Genomic DNA, 22,216 nt, shown 5'->3' with positions numbered 1-22,216 from the left:
ACACAAGGCTTGCAAGTTATATGCAAAAAGTGGCCGGTGCAATACAGCCCAGCCATCAAGTCCAATGATGATTATAAATAAGCCCCACTTCTGAACCATATATGGTAAAAATATACGACGCAAATGCCCCAACATTACCTTAAGATGTGATTAACTTTGAATACATGTTCAATTTCCAAGACAGCTTACTGGGCACCTACAGCCAATTCATTACACTGTTTCATTTCACTGTCACATGGACTGTGTGATTCATGGAATGACAGATGCAAAATAGACAAGGGTAGAGCCAGGGCCAAACGTCAGTCCAGCACACCAGGCATCGTACCAAAGGCATTTGAAGCATTGCTGCAACAGCAGCCAGTCAGGCAGACCTTTTGTGTTCAGGTTTATCGTCAAGTAAAAACAGACAAGTGCGCAAAAGTTACACAACAAACACAATGTCTTTCTTTCTTAGAATACAAAAAAAAATCCAACAGTTGAGCCTACTTGGGTACGGAAACACCACCTGTTTTTGTCTTTTTTGCGTTTTTCCTCTGCATTTTTTTTCTTCTAAAAGTCACCTGAATCTGTACAAGATACGGGTGGAGAAAAATGCAGTACAGAAAAGAAACGCAGATGAAGGAAGATACGGGTTGAGACACACTGCAAATTAACCACACAGCGCCATCCTATTCAGCGCCTCCCCCGCCCTCCCTTGCACACACACATTCACATGCGCACATTTGTCCTAGTTAAAAAAATTTCAACATTTCAGAAATTGCACACTATGCCCAGCGAGTCCAGGGACGGACAATGATTTTGCCTATGACTGGATGCGTGTACTGAGGCAAGGGCACCCTGGAGACGCTGAAGAAAAAAAGGGGGGGAGAATTCAGGGAAAGGGAAATGCTCACCCCACACAGGAAGACATGCAACCTTGTGTAGCGCACTAGATAATGAAACCCCAATGGTAGCAGCCACTTTAGTGGCAATTTGTTGTGTCACCCGATCTCACCTCGCAACATCATTATTAATGAGAAGATAATTGCAAGAAACACCACAAATAAGGTAAAAAATGGGGGTTCTAAGCTGGAATTATGCCACTAATGACCACAATCAAGTCGACCCCTTGATTTATTTTTTTCTTGTTTTTACTGAGGTGCGATTACGAAAAAAAAAAGGAGGCCTGAATGGGTTCCACTTATCAGCTGTGTCCTTAGAAACCCCCATCTTCCTGAAGCCCATTGCAGGATGCTCTATGGTGCCCTCCACTCACTAAAACTGCGAGCCACCACGCCATTGTTATATATATATACACAGTCGCAGAAATGCACACTGATCACTGGTGTGGAGGGTGAGGAAGAAGCGCAAACAATTAAAAATAATAATAAAACCTTAAAGCAATTGATTCTGTGGCCAGAGAAGCAAATGGAAGCACTACCATGAGCAAAATGGAAGCAGTTTTTAAACGGGTGTAGCACAGTGGCCAGCAGTGTAGAATGGCATCTAAAAATGGCCCATTGGAGTGTTTCACGTCCGTGCGGTTGGTTCAACAACTGCAATGCGGCTTTTGTCCATTGATGAAATGAAGTGAGAAGAGGGGGTGCCACAAGTCTGGCCACATTGCTCCAACTAAATTCAGATGTCTAAAATGATGTCCCACAGCATTGCATGTGTAGAGGAAAACAATACTCCAATAAAGTGCTAACAAACCTTCAAATATTTGCTAAGCTCTTCAAGACTAAACCTATACACACTAATCTAACATGTTTTTTTCTCTCCAACAAAACTCGGCATAGCACTCTGGTCTCAGTGCACCAAAAACACTGAAGACAGATTGCTCCAAGCAATTCAGATTGCAGCATAGAACAAAATGAAATGAACTAGAAGAGAGAGATAGAGGCCATTGGGAGGGGCTCAATGCCATCTGATAAAACTGTAGTAGGCTTTTGCCATACTGAATTAAGCAAGTGTGAAATTCCAGTAGCATAGCGCAGGGAATATGTCCCTTGAGAGAGGCGCTCTTGGGACCAGGTGCAGACAAGACGCACAATGCCAACAATGCTAACCCACAGCAGCAGGCACAGTATTGCGTCCAGGCAGGTGTGTGCACAGGGCCGCCCAGAGTTCCACGCTCGGCAGCTCCACTCTTTTGCAGCTCCTTGTAGCAGTACGGTGAGGCCACTCTGCCAATAACTTGACAATTGCTTACACATAATGGCCAAGGACATAATACTTGACAGCTGTCATAAATTGCCATATTTCAGTCAAACAGAGACAGCCTACACACCTGACATTCATGGCTTAGGCAAGGCTTCCTTCCATTTGAAAGGAAAAGGTGGCAAGAACAAATGTGTACACACACCACCAAGAACAGAAAAAAAAGTGTGGACTAAAACAATTGTCAATAACAAAATGAGGCCTGTTAAACAATTAAAAGCAAGGCACTGTAATGCTTGTGAGCAAAAGCTGCCAAATGCCCAAACTGAAATGTGGTGAGAAGTCAGAGAAACATCTGTCCAGAGAGAACACATAAACCACTAGCAATGGTGCAATTGCAAACGACAATGTACAGTAATGCCCACATGGGGAGGATTCACTCCTGGGAGCTCTTCAGTTTGTGTTTGGCCACTCTAAATATGTGCTCCTTACTTTGCCCTCCATCAGGCCAACTGCACAGTTCGTGCTTCTAACCACCACTTACAAGTCTAAAAACAACTCAATAATTTAAAAATAGCACTAAAAATCACGAAAACACACAACCATTATGCTGAATATGCCTACTTACAACAAGAAAACACACAAAAACAAAATAGACAGAACATTTGCCCCTTCTATTCTATCCTCAAACATTACAATGCCCAACCAGATTTCTTCAAAAACTTAAAGCAAGTCTTAGAAAAAAAAAGCAGCTAAAAACAGTTTGGCAGCAAATAGTATTTCACCACAGAGTGCAACCAAGAGCAAGTCCCAGCACAAGAGGGAACACCACCAGACTGTTAGTGGGTAAGCAATTTGGCCAAGAAAATACATCCCTCAAGGAGTCTTCATGCACAGTGTGTGTCCCCCCCCCCCCCCCTCGCTCCCAGCAGGGCTGGCGATATGCCAAACAAAGGCAGTGATTAAGACACTCCACAGAACCCGGGGGGAGAGAGAGTAAACGCTTTTCTAGCTGGCGCCAAGACTAACGCAGTGTGTGTGTGTGTGTGTGTGTGGCAGTGCACGCCAGACACGCTCAAGTGCCAAACTAGAAAGAGGGAAGTGTGGGGGGCAGGGTGTTGAGGAGCGCAGCAGCGTCCGGCTGAGGTTGTGAGGCCGTAACAAAACACAACAGCGCACAAAAACAAAGAAGGTAACGGCTGCACCAGAACTTTCTTTAAGCACTTTCACTCACTCACACAGTCACTTGCATACACGCAACACAGTAAAATGGAGGGCCGGGCTTTGACTGTTCTGTACGAGGAGAGAAAGAAAAGACTAGAGGAGAAAAACAGAAGGGGAGGGGAGGGCCAAGCGCACATCACAAGAGCTCGTACTGGCGAAGGTGCATCCTTTGGATGATGTCTCGGCAGTCGTTGAAAACGCGACGGATATTCTCCGTGTCCACGGCACAGGTGAAGTGTGGGTAGCAGTAGTGCTTGCCATCTCCACTGGCTGTGCTGATGCGCTGCAAAGACAATCGCATTAATTGGTACCAGTGCACGAGTGTCCAAATATAAATCCAAGCAGCAACAGAATTCAAAACTGGCATGAACCCTGCAAGTTCACCCAAAATGAACTAGACAGCTTTATTTTTCCACAAACTTTTACTGTTGTTGATTATACTGTGCAAAGCAGGAACCAAAGAAGGCTAGGGAAACAGACGTAGGAAATACCAAAGTACCAAATTTAAACCTGAGAAACCTTGCTCATGTTTTTCAGCTGTATCATTTTGGGGCACAAAAAAAAGTGCCATGCTTATGTTGCACGCACATTAGGTGTGTGAAAAGAGCATGGTGTTTAGATGGAGTGAAAGCACCCTGGACACTTTTCATTGTCTTTCTCCATTTGGTGTAACAGTGCCTTCTGCAAAGAGGAAGGAGAGCGAGGAGAATTATGGATGGCTGGTAAAACCAACACGTGACAACTTCTAGATGCAAGACGAGCGACAAAAGTACTGAAAGCGAAGTGTTGGTAATATAGATAATGCATTCATTCCAGCTCATTCTGTATTTGTGCAAGAAGCAATGGATGAACAATAGATTACACTGTAATTTTTATCTTGCAGTACTAATTAGTCCCTTTTAAGCAAAAGCTAATGCATGAATAAAACATTACATAATATTTATTGTTTTGTAGTTTTAATAAGTCACTATAACTACATTATATATACTGAAGCAACTGAAATAGGTTATCTTTCTGGTGTGGTTTATAAAGGTCTTTTACAGTGCCTAAAGGTGTCCCAATAGATACTAGTAGGAACCTGTACCAGAGAGCTTCACATTAATTCCTTGTGCCCTTATGCCAAGCAAAGCATGGCATACGTTTATTTTACCAAATGCTTGATTCAAGAGCACACCCTGTATTTACAGTCTTTCTTGCATGCTCAGCAGCAGAACATTAAAACTGTTAAGCAGCATAGTTTTGATGATGTTTGTAATTCGTACACCTGGAAGAGAAGTGCAAAAGCACACCACTTTTTGTATTTTAGTTTGTCAAAATAAACATCAGAAGATCCCACGAAGCTTGCGAATCGATGTTATGCGAAACATGCGGATGGAACCTGACTGTGTTGTAATTTGTTTATTCTGCGACATGTTAATAAATGGTGCTATGATATATATAAATGCACGTGCAAACATACGTTGAACAGCCACATACATTTTATATAACCCGTTATTTAGGGTTGCATAACGATGTCAGTAGCAACATGGATATGAGGAACACCAGGAGCGATAAGCTGATATGAAGCACCGGAGCTCGTGAGGATGGTAGCAATGGACACTTCTACACAAAACAACTTCCAGTGGATGGTGTCTATTTTCAATTGACACTAACCCGACGTGATGGCTTTCTCATAATAATGTAATGTAATGTTCATAAACATAAACAGCCACAGATGCCGTTTCACAAGCATTAGGGTCCACCTGAAAAGCAGTTCAGAGACACAGAATGCTGGGGTTCGCTTACTATGGGGGCCCTGACATTCTTTGCACTCATGGAGACAACGCTGAGAATGTCAGCTTTTTCTTACAGCTCACGTGTTAAAATTACCCATGTCTGTGGCACATACCCGCACGTGGGTATGTGCCACATATCTGGCAGAAAAAGTTTGATGACATATGTGGCGGGATCCTGATAATATTCATGTCATGACCAGCGAGTCGTATTCATCACACCATCTTACCCTTCCATACTAAGTTTCGTTTACCCAAAGTTAAGCGGGAGATCACGAGAGCACCCAGACGTAAGCCGATGGATGGATCATTAGATAGATATAGATAGATATAGATATACAGGCAGACAGACACACAGACTCAATGTGCCTGCAATATGCAAAGAAATGTTTTGCATTTAATATGACCGACAAAGGCACTGCATGATAAACCAATCGTTCAGTGATGCTACCGCGAACTTCTGATAAATCACAAATTTCACAGCAGCAGAATTTTTATTTTAGAGCACTTTGGAGAAGGTAATATTGCATTACGAAGCACTTTGGAGCTGCTAACGTCCGAGAAGCAAGCAGCAGTTTCGCACTAAAAGACCTGAGTAAGAGTATAGAGCTCTTGAGAAAAGCGAAGAAGAGCAAAACAAATATTTAGATGCACTGCAGGTTTCACAGCAAATGTTCTTCGGAGCACTAGAAAATCTTTAACTCGCTAGTACATAAAAAAAAGGGGGGGGGGGGGCATCATAGAATAGGGTATTGTGCAAAATCCCCTTTCATCAATTTTTGGACAGAAGCAAATAACCAATGCTGTATAAATAAAATTATAGTTTATAGAATAACATTCTAAATACAATTTTATGGTTATCAATATGCAGGGCTCCTGCACAAAACTTTGGTGTTGATGTTAATAAAATATAGCATGAATGCCACAACATAAAATGATGTCTTGATGCCAAGCCACATGTCCAAATTTCGAAACAAAGAGAATCGCTATTCTGATGGCTTGGTGAGCAGGAAGTAGAAATATGCGTATAGAGTTGTGCGGAGAAACATAAAACAATTCAGGCATCGGTACAAGTAGACACACTCACTCGTGAGTCAACTCACTTGAAGGACTCAGATAGGGCCGCGAGTCCGAGCGAGTCGGGGCGAGGGAAATATTAGTGAGTGCGAGTCCGAGTGAGTTTCGTTGAGCCATATACTGGCAAGTCCATGTCTAAGTGGGTCCTAAGCGCAAAATATATTTATTAGGCGAGTTTCAGTGAGCTCCACCTTTTACTGCTGACCTTTTGTCCTGTGTAGTCACCTTCAGCATTACTATCAACCTTATCTCCTTACGTTTATACTCAAGCCTATTCACACACATCTCGACCCACCATAGCTCATATGCCACCTCAATATTTATCGATCAGTAGTGTGAGTTAGGGGTGGTGGTGCCATTACCACCCCTCCTGACTATTTAAGGGGGCGGACGGGTCTTTGGGACCGAAAAATCGCGAAAAAAACGTTTTTTTTTCAATGTCATTTTTGAATTCTGCAAGCATTTTTACACCTGCCTGCCAATTTTCAGACTCCAGAAAGCGATAATTTACTTGTTATATCATTACAAAGAGGACACGCGAGCTCGATTTGCGCAGAATCTGACGAAAAAACACCACCTCTTTCGCGATGCAGAGCTGCCGTTTGCCGAACGCCATTGCCGCGATCTCGGTCTTGTTTGAAAGAGCGTTTCTTCACCTTCCGATTCCCGCCCATAGAGCCTCGCTCCGCTCATTGGTTACCGAAAAAAAAGCAACCAAAGAAGAAGCAAAGTACGCGACGCTATTGGTTGTTACGCGCACGTGACCACGAGGTGGCCACTTCATTGGCTGATTGCGCTCGCATCGTCTGCTTGGCGCGTCAACAACGCGCGAACACCTGTTGTCGCGCCGACATATTTCCTGTGCCTGTGCTTCGACTAGCGTGCTCGCGATCGAAGTTGTTGCAATGCCTGGATCGGCACGAAAGTTTCATACACGGCATAAGTTCGGCAAAAAAAGAAAAAAGTCTCAGGCGAACAACTTCAAGGCGCGTCTCTTGGCGAGGAGCGTCAACGAACAACGAGATGGGTCGCCCGCCGATTCCGCCGACGCAAGCCTGACGGCCTCGCCAGCCTGCGATGCTCCCAAACGTGACGCATCGCCGGCACATCCATCACCCGAACGCGCAGACGAACTTTGCGAACATCGAGACTGCGCGACCTCCATCTCCGCCGACAGCGAAGGAATCGCCGAGGCGCCCGAGAGAGTCGACGGGGAGTTAGGCCTAGCGGGCCCGCCGGTCACCGACGCTTCGCTAAGCAGCGGCCGCGTCCGCCGTGATACAACCTTACTAACGCAATCGGAGCTGCAGGTAAGGCGCACAAAGGCCGATGCAAGGCTGCAGAAACTGGCATCAACCGCCGCGTCGAAGAGAAAACTTGAGTTTTTGAGGAACGACGCACCGGCCGGCGCCGCTCCCGCGGAGCCAAACGAAGAGGCAAGTTTTTTGATCGCCGATCTTGGCTGCTTCGGTAAACTGTTAGATGCCATGAAATGTAAAATCTGCAACGGAAGCGTCAGCATCTACAGACAGGACAGACAATACGGCCTTGCCGTGAAAATGTGTGCGCGTTGCGTGAACTGCGGCGACATCGCGCAAGCATGGAGCTCTCCGCGAGTGGATGAAGCACAGAAAGTAAACTCGTTCGCCGTCAACATTCTCGCCGCTCGAGCCATGCAGGCCACTGGGAACCGTCAAGCAGCTATGAATGATATATTTTCGACAATGAACATATCCCATCGCGGACTTCACAATAAAACGTGGCAAGGATATGTGAAGCGGAAATTGACTCCTGCAGCTAATCGCGCGGCCGAAAAAGTCATGGGCAAGTGCGCGAGTGCAGTTCGTAAGCTTTACAAGGAGCTGCATATTGACAATGCCGACAGTATTGCAGTCTCGTACGACGGCTCCTGGATGACGCGCGGGCACTTGTCCCACATAGGCGTGGGGGCAGTGATCGAGCTCTTCACTGGTCTAGTGCTCGACTATGTCGTTCTGAGCAACTTCTGTGCCGGATGCAAGCGCGGACCGAAGGCAGACGACCCGGCATATCAGGCTTGGCAGGACAGCCACGTGTGCCAAAAAAATACTACAAAAAAAGCTGGCGAAATGGAAGTTGAGGCAGCTGTGCACCTCTTTGAGAGGTCCATAAAAAAAAATGGCCTCAAGTACACTACAATCCTGTCAGATGGTGACAGCCGCACCTTCCTCGCTTTGCAAGAAGCAGATGTCTATGGCTTCATCAAAGTCCAAAAAGAGGACTGTGTAAATCACGTCCAAAAGCGTATGGGCACTGCCCTACGCAATTTAGTAGCAAGGCACAAAGGAGGTGCCTCTGAAACCCTTGGAGGAAGGGGAAGGCTCACCGGGGACCTCATCACGAAGTTGAGCTCCTATTACGGCTGGGCGCTCAAATCTCACAAAGGAGATGTTGAGGACATGCACAGAGCTGTGATGGCGACTTACTATCACATCACTTCTAATGATAGTGAGTCAAACCACAGCCTGTGTCCCACAGGCCCAGACTCTTGGTGCCGGCAAAATGCAGCTGCTGCCAAAGGGGAGCCCACTCCGAGGCACCATTACAATTTGCCGCAACATGTGTGCAAGGCTCTTCTTCCAGTTTATGAGCGCCTATCAGAAAAAGGGCTTCTAGAAAGGTGTCAAAGGGGTAAAACCCAGAATAGTAATGAAAGCCTTCATTCCGTGATCTGGGCTTTGGCACCTAAGCAGCGCCATGCTTCACTGTTTGCGGTTGAAGCTGCAGTTGCCGAGGCAGTGATGAAATTCAACTGCGGCAACTTGAGAACATCAACAGGAATCCTCGATGAGCTCAATCTCAACGCCACCCTCCCAAGCATCAGACGGATGACTGAGAAGGACAGGCGTCGAGTGGCCGACTCAAACCGCAAGCGTGCCTCTAGTGAGAAGGTCCAGCAAGCACTAAAGAAGCGCCACCGCAGTGCTAAGCACCAGTCTGACTATGTTCCTGGTGGCTATTAAGATCTGCATTGTGAAATATGCACCTTCTTATTGTTGTTTTTGAATAAAGTGTGTGTTATTTGTTTTTGCCATTTTTCTCAAAATGTGAATTTATGACTCCGTTCAATCTTAAGGCCTCGATATCTCGGCAGCTAGGGCTGGTAGAGCAATAATTCTTCTTGCAATGGAAACCTGTATGTGTATAGAATCCAAGTATGGGAATGGAATTTAGAGTACAAGCCTTTTTAATTAATTACTCATCAAAATTGTAATATTATGCCAACTGCTTTTTCAGAGTGGAAAGTGCAATTTGCCATAACATAACTAAAAAGGCCAAATAAAAGAAACTACTTGCATAATTTCAATCTTGGATCATTAGTCTATCTTGCCATATCTTGAATTTTGCTTTTAATTAGGCACTTTTTTTTCTATTGAGGCCTTAAACAATGGGGGTTGAACTTGCATTATCTTGGGAATGAGATGAGTTACAGGAAAAGTAATTGCATATTTGAAATCAGCAGAAAAAACTGCACAAGGCTGTGCATTTTCATCAAGATCACTGAAGAAATAAACAAAAAATGTCTAAGACCAGTTTGCCCCCTTAACAGGAAGTTCCTGACAAAAACTGTTGTGCTCCTCATGTATTCTATTAAAATGCCCTTACTGTATTAAAGCTATTGATAACTAGTATTTGAAGGTACAAGATAAAAAGACACATCGTAAAGCACCAATTATGTGAGATATCGGCATTAAAGAGCATTGACACCGTGATAAAAAAAGCTGATTGTGCAATAACAGACTCATGTACAGAGCCGTCCACTTCTGCCTTGAAACACCGCACTGTGCGGCCGGTGCTCTGCGAAGTGCTTCGCCAGGATACTTCGGAAACTAGCATACAAGCGCAATGAAAGCTGTGGGCAGGTTCTTCGCTGCGTTGTCTGCTATAGAGCGCGGCGGCTCGACCAAATTGCGCCTGCTTTGCGGTGAAGCAAGACAATTGCTGCCTGTTGCATGTCTCTTATAGAAGGGTTCAACTGCAGGGGAAAAAAATGCCTGACATATGAACTTTTCACGCCTCTAATATAAAGTCTTGGACGTGGTATGAAACACCACTGACTATGGTCAGTTCAATGCACCAAGGTAATTTGGTTCAGTGACGATACAATATGTTCTTTGCCTTTTGTGTCGTGTAAGCTTGTGATGCCTCATGGCCAAAGTAATGCAGTTTCCATATGCATCAACGGTATCTCTCCAATGCCTGCAACGTCGAGTGTGATAGCACTGACTAATAACACAGTTGCAATAAGCGGCACGGTAAGGCAAATACATCAATGAGAGAATGTGGTACAGTGAATGCTTTGGTGCAACAAGAGACATGTCAACACAAAACAAAATGCCTTTTCGTGCTCCCGTCTAAAGCTGCCAACTGTGCCTCTCACCTTCCTGAAGTGCCTTGTGGTATGGGCTATTCTCTGCAAGACATCTGGGAGCTGCCATCTTGGGCTCTTAAGGCGATGTTTTCTTGTTTTTTTAAGTCGCAATGTGGCTAATAAGGCCATGAAACATTGTATGAACCATCCCAGCTATTTTCATGCATATGCGTTCATCGTAACACTGTTTGCTTAGTTCTTAAAGATATTAAACGCAAAGGTTAACTGCACAACATGGCGGCACGTAAACCCGTCTGTAAAATATATGCATGAGCACAGTTAACCTATCAATAGATGCGCAACCCTTAGCATTTCTTCGACAAATGATGATGCTTTGGATGAGCACATACCAAGTACCAATGTTTGCTATGTGCTTGTTAATATCAATCACATCTTCGTGCAGAATTCACCATTTGCTTTGTCAAGGCATATGTTTACTTCAGCTACAACAATGGTGTTGAATCACAATCATGGAAATTAGTTGTCAGGATGCAGTTGTGCCACTAAGCATCAACCGAGGTGCATTCACATCATGCATTGCTATAGCTGTCAAACACAGATAGTCACTGTTCGAGCTCCCTATACATGAACATACAACCCCCTGTCAGAGATTTTTTCTATATATATGCACATGTTACTCACGTACACACAAACATAAAAAGAGGGTCAGGCGAACCTCTCCCCCTCCTTAATGAAACAAAACAGTGGATATCATCCTGCACTCCCATTTGATCATCACCAATTGGCCTTGAAATCACGTGCATCTGCGGAGAGTGTGTCTTGCTGTCACACCGATTAGCAAGACAGAAGCTGCGCTGGCACCATGTATGGCATCGTGGCTTGATCAGGACACATGCGCAAGCGCTGTTTCATCTCCTAAATAATTCTTGGTCCAATTTGTGGCTCTATGGTGGCCACATATCAGACTGCACATTTTTTGCCACCAGTGTTGCAAGTTATAAATGGCATCAAATCCGCGGCTTCATCTGGGGCAATATTAATAACCATGGCACAGTAAATGCCATTTTGTGCATTTAGCGAAGTAAGCCAGTAGTGTAAACACTAAATAAATGAACAAGATATGACCCATTTACCCTCCATGCAAAGTCTAAAAAATCCTAGAAGTACTGCTGGAACTGGCGAGGAACATTGCAATGAGAAATCACCTGGTTCTAATGACAAGCACCAAATGGGCCCTGCAGCCCTTTTCTGTTTCAATGGAATATCCTCACTACTAGAGCATGACGCTTCATGAACCACATGCTGAAAAAAAAAATTTAGAATCCATCAAGCAAAAGTGGAGTTGCAAGTATTGGTCACATGCTTCAAGTGGTTTCTCTCTCTTTTCGTGACAGTGAGCCTGCTGATAGCTATGCAGGGAGAGGAATGACCTTGAGCACTTTTCTTCAAATCATCAACATGCAGCTTGCTTTCAATGTGGTTGTAAGAGCACATGGGTATATGGCAGCATCTTGCTGTGGCCACAGTAACAATGCAGCAAATCAGCCACCTGCCGATATGGGTATATGGCACAAAATTTTGAACAAATGGCATTTGTAGAGAAATAACGAAATGATTTCTAGCAAATCTTGAAAACAGATTGGAAATTCCAGAACGTGTGCCACATGATAATGTTTGGTTCCCGTGTTCTCAGGAGCTTTGACTACCAATCAGTAGCATTTCCTGAGCAATGTCAAAAAGTGTTGCAGGGCCTAAATTATAGGAGAGGAGGAACAGAAGTTCATACTAATATGCCCATTATGTGCATCAAGACCTCCTGAATAAAGGTAAACGATGCTCTTTAATCTTGCAAGCTCTTCTGACGCAAGCACACACAACAAACACCCTCACACGCACACACACACACCACTACATTATGCCAAGTGCCAAGTGGTGTAATTCCAAGATCAAATACACCTCTTACTAACTACATCTGAAGTCTATGAACAGAGTTAAGTAAAACATTACATTTTTTTTATTCAAGGTACTGCCCTTGTCTATTACAAAACTCAAGTTATTTTGTACTAAGGTTATCAAACCTTAAGGAACGGCTAAGCGGTTTTTGAAGTTTTAAGCAAGTTGGTGCTCAGAGTCCTGAGGAAAGAAGCCCCTTCCTCCATACACACCAATCAGCACATTTGAAAGTTCACGGTGCACTACCTACCTATGCTTTAGCACCCATATAATCCTGCCAGAGCCTTGAGCAAAGGAGTACAAAAGATTTAAGAAGAATGTTCTGTGTCTCCGTGCAGCTAATGACTCCAGTGGCTACAACACATTAACAAAATGTGTTATTGGTAGGCCCATTTCTACTTTACAATAGTACAGAAGCAAGAAAGTGGTCACTGCCATATTTACACAGAGCTGGCCACAATCTTAACACTGTAAAAACATAGGAGCGGATGCTGCTTTCTTTTGATTGTTTGCCTACATCACGTTTTTTCTCTTGCAATCAACCCCGCCAACGCAAACACCAGCCTTAAAATTACCGAAACACATGCCCTCAACAGTGCTTAACAGTATCGCATTACACCTTTGATAATTTAATGTTGAAGGAGTACCAAAAAGTACTTCTTTATATAACTATTACATACCCTTTTGGGGTGCCCTGTTAGGGAGTGCAGGATAAGAACACTCATGTATCAATTTTTTTCAGTTAAACAGATAGCTTGGCTTACCAGTGTTTCACGAGCATGTTGACACAGCCCTAATATCCTCCAATTTCATAAAATGCTTGTTTCCAGATGTGAACACACACTTCTCAGCTACAAAAAAAAAATCCAAATTTTCCCTTGCTGTCGGCCAATGAGAATCAGATCAGCATAGGTATTACAGCGCTCAAAAGTCTTGCTCGCATAGCACTAATAAGCCTTGCAGTAGCTGCGAGAATAAACACTAGAGTTGGCGTCATAAATGTCTCAGCAGTTCATGTGCAGTGTTTTATTAGGCAACAGTTCAACTTGGCAGAATGTACCATAAACCACCACTTGCACTGTTGCTCTCATTTTGTTTTACATGACAGTCAACAAAAATGCAGCATGCTGTGTCCACAGCCCGAGAAAATGGGGCTGTCGAATATAGACGCTAACTAAGCCTTAAAAACCTGGCAGGACTGTCACAAGAGAAAATTGATAAAATGTGAACTCAGAATAATAATAATAATAATAATAATAATAATAATAATAATAATAATAATAATAATAATAGTAATAATACCTGGGTGTTAACACCCCTAAACCACGATATGATTATGAGAGACACCGTATTCGGGGGCTCCGGAAATTTCAACCATCTAGGGTTTTTTAACGTCCACCTAAGTCTAAGTACAAGGGCCTCAAAAAATTTCGCTTCCATCAAAAATACAGCCGCCGCAGCCGGGATTTGGTCCCGTGACCTTCAAGTTAGCAATCAAGCGCCGTAACCACTAAATGAACTCAGCACGATAAAAACTTAACTACAATAACTGATTTTTCAACTCCTTGGCCAGAACTCATCTTTCAAAATAATATGCAATCTCTGAAATGGGGAAATAAAGAAACAAATAAATGTTGAAGGTCAAGTACTTATCTGTGTGAATAAAACCGTTCATAAGTGACAGTAATACGCTTTCACACAAAACAGTCATTAATGCCACCATAAAAATTTGACAACAAAAATAAGTTACTCATAGTTTTTACACGTGCAAAATTAGGAGCCTGGGAAGTACTGGACACCGCTTAATTACTTTCTTCAAGCCATCATTCTCATCTTACTTCACTCAAGGCATATTTTCGTAGCTGGTGCCAGAAACATCCGTCGCACCATAAACAATGCGGTTTGCTGGCTTCTAACATGATAGTGTTAAAGAGCTTGTTTCACGGAAACTCTGATATCTATGCCATTGGTTGCAAGCAAAAAATCATCATCTTGTTCATGACCGAAAAATCAAGAAGTGTGCAATAAGAAGTTTTGGTTCAAGTGAGACTCAAACCCAGGCTGTCGCATGGTAATCAGGTGTTAGAGCCACGCTATTGCTTGAAACTGCTTCGGAAAAAAACGCATACGAATGTCATGTAGTAGAAGGACTCTTCTTACCGCATGTACTATTGCATGATATAAGCGTAGAAACCCACCAGAAATCAAAACGTGTTAACTGCGCAACAAGTGGACGTTTTAAAGGTGCACCCATTACCAAGCCCTCAGCTAGATTTGGTCATCATCATCAGCTACGAAATCAACAAAGTAAGCAGCTGTTTGGTTTGCATGTTGCCTTACAAGCGCATAGTGGGCTCTTGGCTGATTCATAAGAGGAAGAGTTATGGTGTACTCGGCACTTAACTGTACCTGCAGTATGCATTCTAGGATAGCCTTAAACAGCCAAATGTTGCGTACAGTCATTCGTTTCCTCACAGCATGCTTAAGGCATGCACAGAGAGCCAAACCTAGGCTATCGATTGAAGTGTTGAAGTGCAAGGACGAAAGTGGTGGAAGAAAAGCATACGGAAGACGAGGAACGAAAAGCAAAAAGGGACACTACGAGCTAGCAATTGAAAAGGTGATAGGCATGGAGTTTGATAACTGTATCGTGTTCTATTCTTGACGACGAAACTTGAGCGTCCTCCAAGTTTTTTACAGCGAAAGCTGTTATGAGAACAGAACACAGGTCACGTGCGGAGCCGCAGTTGTCCGCCGCCGGTGTCCGTCACATATTGCAAGAAATAAAAAAACTCAGTAAATAAAAAACACCAAGGACACAATGGCACTCGAACCCGGGTCCGCTGCGTGCTGGCCCAGTATTCTACCACAGAGCCATGCTGGCACTTGGAACTCATTTCAAAACTGGCTTTAGGCAGGCTTAATGTCTGGAAAGGAATCGCGCTAATATGAATAATAAAGCGTTTTATAACATCAAAGGAACAACCAGACATCACACAAAGCGAATTGCATAAAGAGTGGGTTGCCCAATGATCCAAACCATTACAAAAGCTTGTTGTTCCAAAATTGGAACATACGAAACCTAATTTTTTTATTTCCTCTCCAATATATCGCATATTAAAATTTTGTGTTTACGCATACTCAATGATGCTTGTGAAAAACGTAGCAATTTTAATTTCTATTATGAACCTACAGAGAATCATTAGATAAATTTTTAAAAACAGGCATAATTTGCGCTCCTTGACCACCAGAAATTTGTAGCATTATTCCGCAGGAAAACATAGTGTTGCAGGGAGCAAAGCAGAACTAAAATATCAGCAAATAGTTCGGGATTACGTGACAAAACAATAAAAAAATAACAAAGACATTCTAGTTTTCATCTTGAGAGTTTTGTGCGGATGTTCCTTTTTTGGAACATTGGCGTTTCACAGTGTCAAACGCAGCATAGACACGCGCGAGCGTTTCGCCTCGTTCTTTTTATTTTTTTGGCTTGTCGATGGCGCCCTCTGGGCGGCGCTTGACAGAAACTTGAACATAAGCGTTTCTGGGCGTCATTTTGAGTTTGCCAGACACGTGGAAAGAGCAGCATTGAACTACAGTGCCTAGCCACATCAATCCCTGTGAGTGTAAGTAGAAAACTGCCTTGCAGCTGGTTTTATTTTTGTAGTACTGTGCTTTACACCGCAATAACTTTCGTTGTAGGTCATGGCACAACGCTTCCTCACTTTGGAGGCAGCAATTGACCTTTTGTTCAGCCTTCCCGATGACGAACGCGAAGGTGAGTCAGTATGCCAATTGCCGCCTGTTGAAGATGGCAATATTACTGACGAGGAGCACGTGAACGAAAACGACTTTTCTGAAGTTGTTCCCGATAATGTTTGTGAGCACGTTGAATTATGCAGTGCAGCGATGAAGACGTTGATTCGCCTTCTGCATGTTTGAGTCCTGAGCCACGACGAAAGAAACCAGCGGGGCGGCAATTCACTGCTGGAAAAGGACGCAAAGCTTCAACGAACGCTCGGAAAACAGATACTCCAAAGCGCTCCCATACACCAGTATGGGGTGACCATGCCACGTTTGACAAAACACTTCCCAGCAAGAGTCCTCCATTGTTGCTAGAGGCATTTCCCGAGCTTGCAAACATGAGCCCATTTATGCTGTTCAGCAAATTTATTTCTCCGGAGTGTCTTGGTTCACTGGCTGAACTAACTGCAAGATACGCACTCCAAAAGGAGGAGGAGGTGGATGTCACAGGAGTGGACATAGGTCAGTTTTTCGGCCTCTTACTTTTCAGCGGGTACCACTCCGTTCCGTCTGAGGACTCGTATTGGAGCACTGCAGAAGATCTTTGTGTGCCTATAGTCGCGACAGTGATGGCCCGCAATTGGTTCCGGCAGCTGAAAAGGTTCTTTCATGTTGTTGACAATACTCAGTTGAAAGCAGGCGACAAAATGGGCAAAATTCAGCCATTTTACGATGAAATCTCCAAATGTTTCCGCCAGTTCGGAGTGTTCAGTGAAAGCCTCAGCATTGATGAGTCCATGGTGCCCTATTATGGCCACCACTCGTGCAAAATGTTCATTCGTGGTAAACCCATTCGATTTGGGTACAAAATATGGATGATGTGCTCTTCGAATGGGTATCCCTATGCGATGGAAATATATTGTGGGAGGAAAGAGAAGGACGACAAGACACCTCTCGGGATCAGGGTTGTTAGCAATATGATATCGGTCCTGGAAGCACCTGAACAGCACGAAGTCTACTTTGACAACTTCTTCACTTCGCACGGCCTCTTGACCAAACTGGCTGACCAGGGGATTCGAGCCACAGGGACTGTGCGAGATACAAGAACCGGTGGTTGTCCACTGAAGAGCTTGAAAAACATCGAAAAGGAAGAAAGAGGATCTTTCCACTACAAGTGTGACGGGGCAGTCTACGCATGCAGGTGGAATGACAATGCAGTCGTCACAGTTTCTTCTAACCACCTCAGCCATGAGCCTGTTGGAAGTGCGAAACGCTTCTCATGACGCTCAAATAAAAAGATGGACATCCCTTAACCATATTTGATCAAAAAATACAATGAGGGCATGGGCGGAGTAGATGTGATGGACCGCCTCCTCGGTAGCTATCGACCGAGACTGAGGAGCAAGAAATGGTGGTGGAATCTTTTCAGCAATGGTTTGAACATGGCTGTCGTCGCAGGATTGCTCCTCCACTGCGAGCTTCACAAGGGTAGTGATGCCGCCATGACGCACATCGCCTTTCGGCGGGACGTCACCATGTCCTTGCTGCAGCTCAAGCAGAAACTCACTGTAAGACCTGGACCCCGGGTTCATCCGAGACATGAGGACAGAAAAACTGATGGCCACTACATCATCTCAACGACTCAGGGAAGGTGCGCGGAATGCAAGAAGAATACAACGAATCAGTGCCAGCAGTGCAAGAAGCGGCTGCACAAGAAATGCTTTGCCGTTTACCACGGTTTGTGATTTGCTCACTGTAGTACAGCCAGTAGTATGAAAGAAGAAATTTTCGTAAAATGTTGTTATAAATATTTACACTTTTCAGAGACATCGTATGATGCTAAATATTATTTTTCAGTTATCTTGAATAAGGAAACCCGACTGAAAAGTGAATAAAAGTTGTTCCAGAGAAAATGTGTGTTTTGCATATGGTAAAAGCCAATGTTCCAAAAATGGAACATGCAAAAACATATGCTTAGTCATTGTGAATATGGCTGTATTTTTTATCATAGTTAATTTAGAAGGCCAATGCAAATTATCAACATAAATTTTAGTCTTTTTCCTACTGCTTCATAGTGCGGCGTTTATAAGGTTAACTGTGGGGCATACCCACTTCAGGCATAATTCTTCATCGTCGTCAGCCAGTGCATAAAAATACTATTGCACAATATTCTTAGCAAGTGTCTAACGAATACCACACTTCTTTGAAGGATGACAAAGGATAGCATAGTGAATGCCAGCCTACTACACAAAAATTATAATTATTTGTGGTGTAGTGGGTACCCAGCAAGTGTGCTTGTACAGCGCCTCCTCTATTTTTTCAGCGCCCGGGGAAGGAGTGATTTTCGATGGGAATGGGCCGAAGGTGCTAGCGCAACGTTTCGCCACCAAGCACCATACTTGGAGTGGAGATGCCGCCGCATCGTCTCTCGTGCAAACGAATGCCGCGGCTGCATTCAAATCTGCTATACGGCTCAGTTTTCGGCTGTAATCACATAGTGTGAGATTTAATGGAAACTTGGAAACGAGAATCGTGAAGAGCTTGTTGTTCTGGGCACTCAGCTCATTTTAAAGGCTTGAGTCATTAGCGACTACTTGATCGAGGCGCTCGCGCGTCGTCTGCAAGCTAGGCCGATACCAGATAGCTCAAGCAAGTAATCCGCGGAATATCCTTTTGTCACTGTGGCATTCGCTTTACTGAGAGTTGCTTTTTTGACTAAATGAAAGTCAATTTTTGAGAAAAGCCTTTGCCATGAGCTAATTTGACTAACTGAAAGTCAATTTTTGAGAAAAGCCTTTGCCAGGAGCTAATATTAAAAGCTTGGATGCCTAATGTTCCCCCCGATGCTTGCTACTCTCTAGTGGCGTAGCACATTATGCACAAGCCTAAAGTTCATGAACTAAGTGTCACTAGAGTGCTTCCAGAGATATAGTTCATCATCCGTTCTCTTCGCAAAGCTTGACATGTGTTGCCAGCGAGAAAAAGCAAGTGTGAGAAATTGAGGAACTAAGGCAGGTGATTTCAGCATTTGAGAGCTTAAACAATGAAATCCTCGTGAAATAAACAAGAACAGCTCCATATGCGGTGCGATTTTTTCGATTATTGCCTATGTTTTTACAGGCGCTGTTCAAGCCTGAAGTCTTATTACTGTTCAAGCCTGAAGTCTTATTACGTTAAGTTTTATTGGCGCAAGGGCATCTAAGGCCAAAGAGCGCCAGTACAAGTGTTGTTTCATTTCGGTTATTAGTTTAAAAATTAAAACAAATTATGTGTAGCAAATATCTAGGAATCATTTAAAACACGGTGCATTTAAAAAGAATGTCACTTTGTTTAAAAACCTTCATTTCGTTGGCTGAAGTCTGTGATGATAAATTAGTCTGCAAGGCCCAAAACCCTCGCAGCTGAAGTCCTTGCCAGAGCAAGAACTGCGAAGGCTCAGACATACTTTTTATGCACCAGGCGCTACCTCACACTTGAGGCGCAGCCTGGTGGCTAGGATGGAATGATATCATTGTTAAAAATTTGACTTTCCCAAGGTAATGAAGAAGTCTCTTAAGGTCAACCACTGCTTCAAGTGATAAAAACAGCGCTGGATGAAGTGGGATATGATATCGATAGAGCTCCCTGAAATGGGTCAGTCGTGCTTGGTGAAGCACAGGACATTGTATGAGGACATGCAAAATGGTTAGACTCTCTCCACAGTGTATACATGTTTGCAGCTTAAGGCGCGAAAACGACACGGACGAAGAGAGACAGTACACACACACGGAGCGCCACTTCCAACAAAGATTTATTTCGAAAGAGCACAGAACATATATAGACACCGCGCGCGCCGTCACCGTGCCTTAATGCGCAGCCGCATTTAAGTAGCGTAACTCCTTTGGCGATAAAGAAATGGAGGCTACGCTGACGCACAGATCACCTAATTCGATTATTCTCTTGGCCTCAATGATTAGTCTTACTGATTTATCAGGGCTTCGGGCGACTACCGCGCAGGCGCTAAAGTTAGGAACGCAATGACAATCCCGGCAGTGAATTGCGAGGTGGCCCTCTCTGCCATTTCTGACGTTGTTATTATGCTGTCTTAGCCTATCATTCAGGCATTGCTCGGTATGGCCTACGTACCATCTACCACACGAACAGGGGAACTCGTAGACCACACCCTTCTGACAAATTACATACTTGTTCTGGTGGTTCACATTGCAGGCCGGAGCTTTCCTGAGAAAGGGGTTAGTCAACTTGCAGAGCCTGGAAAGTTTTAACGGCGCAGAGAAGACCACCTTTACATCAACCTGTTCGGCAATCTTTTTCAGATTATGGGATACGCGGTGTATATAAGGAATCACAGCAAGCTTAACATTATCCTGGGGTGACCCTTCGCTTGTGTGGCAGTTCCGCGACTTCTTCAAAATCTTCTCCGCCACTGACACCAAAGTGTGCTGTGGATAGCCCGCCTGCTCAAGACGGTCAACCTGCTTGAGGAAACTGTCTGCTGCTCTGTGTGGGCAGGATTTCTTGAAAGCATTCAGCAGGCACATGTTGGCGATGCTATGTTTGACAAGCTTAGAATGGGACGAGCTAAAAGGTAGTAATGGTTTGTTAGCACGAGGCTCATACTGCCAACATGTATGATCAGTTGTTACAAACAATCTAAGATCTAAAAACCTTATAGTCGAATCGACCGAAAGTTCGTGTGTCACTATTAAGGGCGATAGAACAAGCCTAAAAATTGTTAAGGTGTTAGTAACGACTTGGTCGGTGTCCATGAACTTTTTGTCTATGAGAACTAAAAAATCATCTACAAATCTAAAAACCCTGATGACACCGCTACCTTCGAGAAGGCTAGAAATGGTCCTGCCTGCGCGAGCTAAAAACAGGTCACTTAAAAATGGCGCTAAACAGGAACCTATACAAACGCCACTCTTTTGCAGGTATAGGTTACCGTCCCACTCTACAAAAGTCGACCTCAAATACAATTCTAGCATTGCCATGAATTTTCCCTCTGGTATACCTGCGTCATTTTGAAATGACAGGGGGCCGTATTGGTCAATGCTGTCCTGAACACACTGAAGCAACGCATTTTTCGGTATAGAATAATACAAGTCTTTCAGATCAATGGAAAAGGCGTCGAGGGCTACCCCTACTTGCCCGGCAAGAAAGTTTACTACTTCGCTGGAATCTTTCACCCGATAGGGACTTGTATTATTCTATACCGAAAAATGCGTTGCTTCAGTGTGTTCAGGACAGCATTGACCAATACGGCCCCCTGTCATTTCAAAATGACGCAGGTATACCAGAGGGAAAATTCATGGCAATGCTAGAATTGTATTTGAGGTCGACTTTTGTAGAGTGGGACGGTAACCTATACCTGCAAAAGAGTGGCGTTTGTATAGGTTCCTGTTTAGCGCCGTTTTTAAGTGACCTGTTTTTAGCTCGCGCAGGCAGGACCATTTCTAGCCTTCTCGAAGGTAGCGGTGTCATCAGGGTTTTTAGATTTGTAGATGATTTTTTAGTTCTCATAGACAAAAAGTTCATGGACACCGACCAAGTCGTTACTAACACCTTAACAATTTTTAGGCTTGTTCTATCGCCCTTAATAGTGACACACGAACTTTCGGTCGATTCGACTATAAGGTTTTTAGATCTTAGATTGTTTGTAACAACTGATCATACATGTTGGCAGTATGAGCCTCGTGCTAACAAACCATTACTACCTTTTAGCTCGTCCCATTCTAAGCTTGTCAAACGTAGCATCGCCAACATGTGCCTGCTGAATGCTTTCAAGAAATCCTGCCCACACAGAGCAGCAGACAGTTTCCTCAAGCAGGTTGACCGTCTTGAGCAGGCGGGCTATCCACAGCACACTTTGGTGTCAGTGGCGGAGAAGATTTTGAAGAAGTCGCGGAACTGCCACACAAGCGAAGGGTCACCCCAG

At 44.0% G+C, this 22,216-nt stretch overlaps 1 protein-coding gene across 2 annotated transcripts in view; it reads right to left on the bottom strand.

Moving 5' to 3' along the window:
* Positions 1-368: 368 nt before the first annotated feature.
* Galphas (G protein alpha s subunit) overlaps positions 369-22,216 on the bottom strand; it is a 189,611-nt gene continuing 167,763 nt past the window's right edge. For both annotated transcript variants that reach the window (XM_037427328.2, XM_037427329.2), the window contains one exon: positions 369-3,646. In XM_037427328.2, coding sequence (XP_037283225.1) covers positions 3,500-3,646 — 147 coding nt within the window. In that variant the 3' untranslated portion in view covers positions 369-3,499. The remainder of the gene's footprint in view (positions 3,647-22,216) is intronic.

Source organism: Rhipicephalus microplus, chromosome X (genome assembly GCF_043290135.1).
Source record: "Rhipicephalus microplus isolate Deutch F79 chromosome X, USDA_Rmic, whole genome shotgun sequence".
Classification (NCBI taxonomy): domain Eukaryota; kingdom Metazoa; phylum Arthropoda; class Arachnida; order Ixodida; family Ixodidae; genus Rhipicephalus; species Rhipicephalus microplus.
Note: the sequence above shows the minus strand (reverse complement) of the source record. Positions and strands in the feature narration are given on the sequence as shown.